The sequence below is a fragment of the Emiliania huxleyi genome, assembly GCF_000372725.1.
Source record: "Emiliania huxleyi CCMP1516 chromosome Unknown EMIHUscaffold_178, whole genome shotgun sequence".
Lineage (NCBI taxonomy): Eukaryota > Haptophyta > Isochrysidales > Noelaerhabdaceae > Emiliania > Emiliania huxleyi.
This window is the reverse complement of record NW_005200803.1, coordinates 148,274-149,595: the sequence shown is the minus strand read 5'-3', so window position 1 is coordinate 149,595 and position 1,322 is coordinate 148,274. Positions and strand designations below refer to the sequence as shown.

General features: G+C 72.2%; 2 protein-coding genes across 2 annotated transcripts in view; one reads left to right on the top strand and one right to left on the bottom strand.

Annotated features, from left to right (window-relative positions):
- Nucleotides 1–182: 182 nt before the first annotated feature.
- EMIHUDRAFT_232098 (hypothetical protein) lies at nt 183–580 on the bottom strand (the record flags this gene model as incomplete). The annotated part of the gene is made up of 2 exons (XM_005783689.1): nt 183–531; nt 564–580. 2 exons carry the CDS (start codon nt 578–580, stop codon nt 183–185), a joined length of 366 nt encoding a protein of 121 aa, XP_005783746.1.
- A 190-nt stretch (nt 581–770) lies between these two features.
- The window catches only part of EMIHUDRAFT_232097 (hypothetical protein), a gene marked incomplete at both ends in the record, with an annotated part of 785 nt that continues 233 nt past the window's right edge, over nt 771–1,322 (top strand). The window contains 2 exons of the mRNA XM_005783688.1: nt 771–803; nt 909–1,295. Of these exons, the coding sequence (XP_005783745.1) occupies nt 771–803; nt 909–1,295 (420 nt within the window). The remainder of the gene's footprint in view (nt 804–908; nt 1,296–1,322) is intronic.

Sequence of the window (1,322 nt, the reverse complement as noted above, 5' to 3'; positions counted from 1 at the left end):
AGACACGTCCCCACCTTTGCAGGATTTTGCAAAAGCGAGGGGGGAGGGCGCATCGCCGCGCGGAGAGGGCTGGGCACAGGGCACAGGGGATCTCTCTCGCATAGGATATGCACTCGGCGGCACGAGGGCAAGGCTGGGCGTCCTATGTTTGTGCTCCCCCCCGGACCCCTCGCTCTCGGGCACTAACCATCTGACCACTCATCGACGGGGCTTGGCGAGCGGCCGCGCTGCGGGGCAGGGCTGGTGAGAATGGGCTCTGGCCACTCGCCCGTGCGGTTGTAACCCCGCATCTGTCGGACAGAGGCCTCGACCGCCCCTCGCGGCAAGCTCTCGAGCATCTCGAGCAGCTCGCCCGCCGCCATCGCCGCCTCGAACTGCTCCCTCATGCCGAGCGCGCCGCATACCCTGCGGACCGCCTCCTGCTGCACCTCGTCCGGCGTATCGGTTTCATAGCCGGACGAGTCAGCGGAGGCGGCCCGCTTGGCGGGCGGAGAGTCGGGCGACGGCGAGCGCGACTGGCGCGAGGGCCCGCTGCCGCGCGCGGACAGCGCGTTCTTGTCAACGAGACGGGGTCCAGCATCGGCACGGCCCCTGGCACCGCGGCCCTTGCCGCGCTGCTGCTGCCCACGCTTCCTGCCCGGGTTAGGGACAGTGAAGGAGCAGCCGCGCACTCCGCCGCCGCTGGGCGGCGGCGGCACGCGCGCGGCGGCGGCCGGGCCCAGCGCCGTCCAGAGCTGCACGGACAGTCGTTTCCGGAGTTTTATTCGCCGATGGTGATACTCGCGACAGCCGCCCTGGTCGTTGTCCAGGGCGTCGCGGCGCTGCGGCTCCGCGCCCCGCTGCCCGCGCTCGCGCCGCGGACCGCCCTCCGCGCCGGCGCCGTCTCGCTCTCGGATCCGCCGCCCGAGCCGGTGCTTGTGTCCTCGCCCACGCCCGGCGCTGAGCCCGTGCCTGTGGGCGAGGGCGACGCGGTGCTGTGCAAGGACCAGGCGTCGCAGGCGTGGTGGCGCGCGACGGTGCGGCAGACGCGCGGCGACCAGCTCCTCGTCCACTACATGGGCTGCGACGACGCGTGGGACGAGTGGTTTGACGCGTCGTCGCCCGACATATGCGCGGTCGACGCGCAGGAGGCGGCGCGCGGCGCGTTCCAGAGCGAGGAGGCGGAGCTCGAGCTCGAGGGCATGGGGGACGAGGAGATCCTCGAGGCCTACCGCGCGCAAAAGTGGGCCAACAATGCGCGCTGGCAGCTCGCGACCTTCGCGCAAGCGCAGCTCGGCGAGTGGAAGGGCAGCTGCGTCGCCTACGAGCCCTCGGGCCCGCCT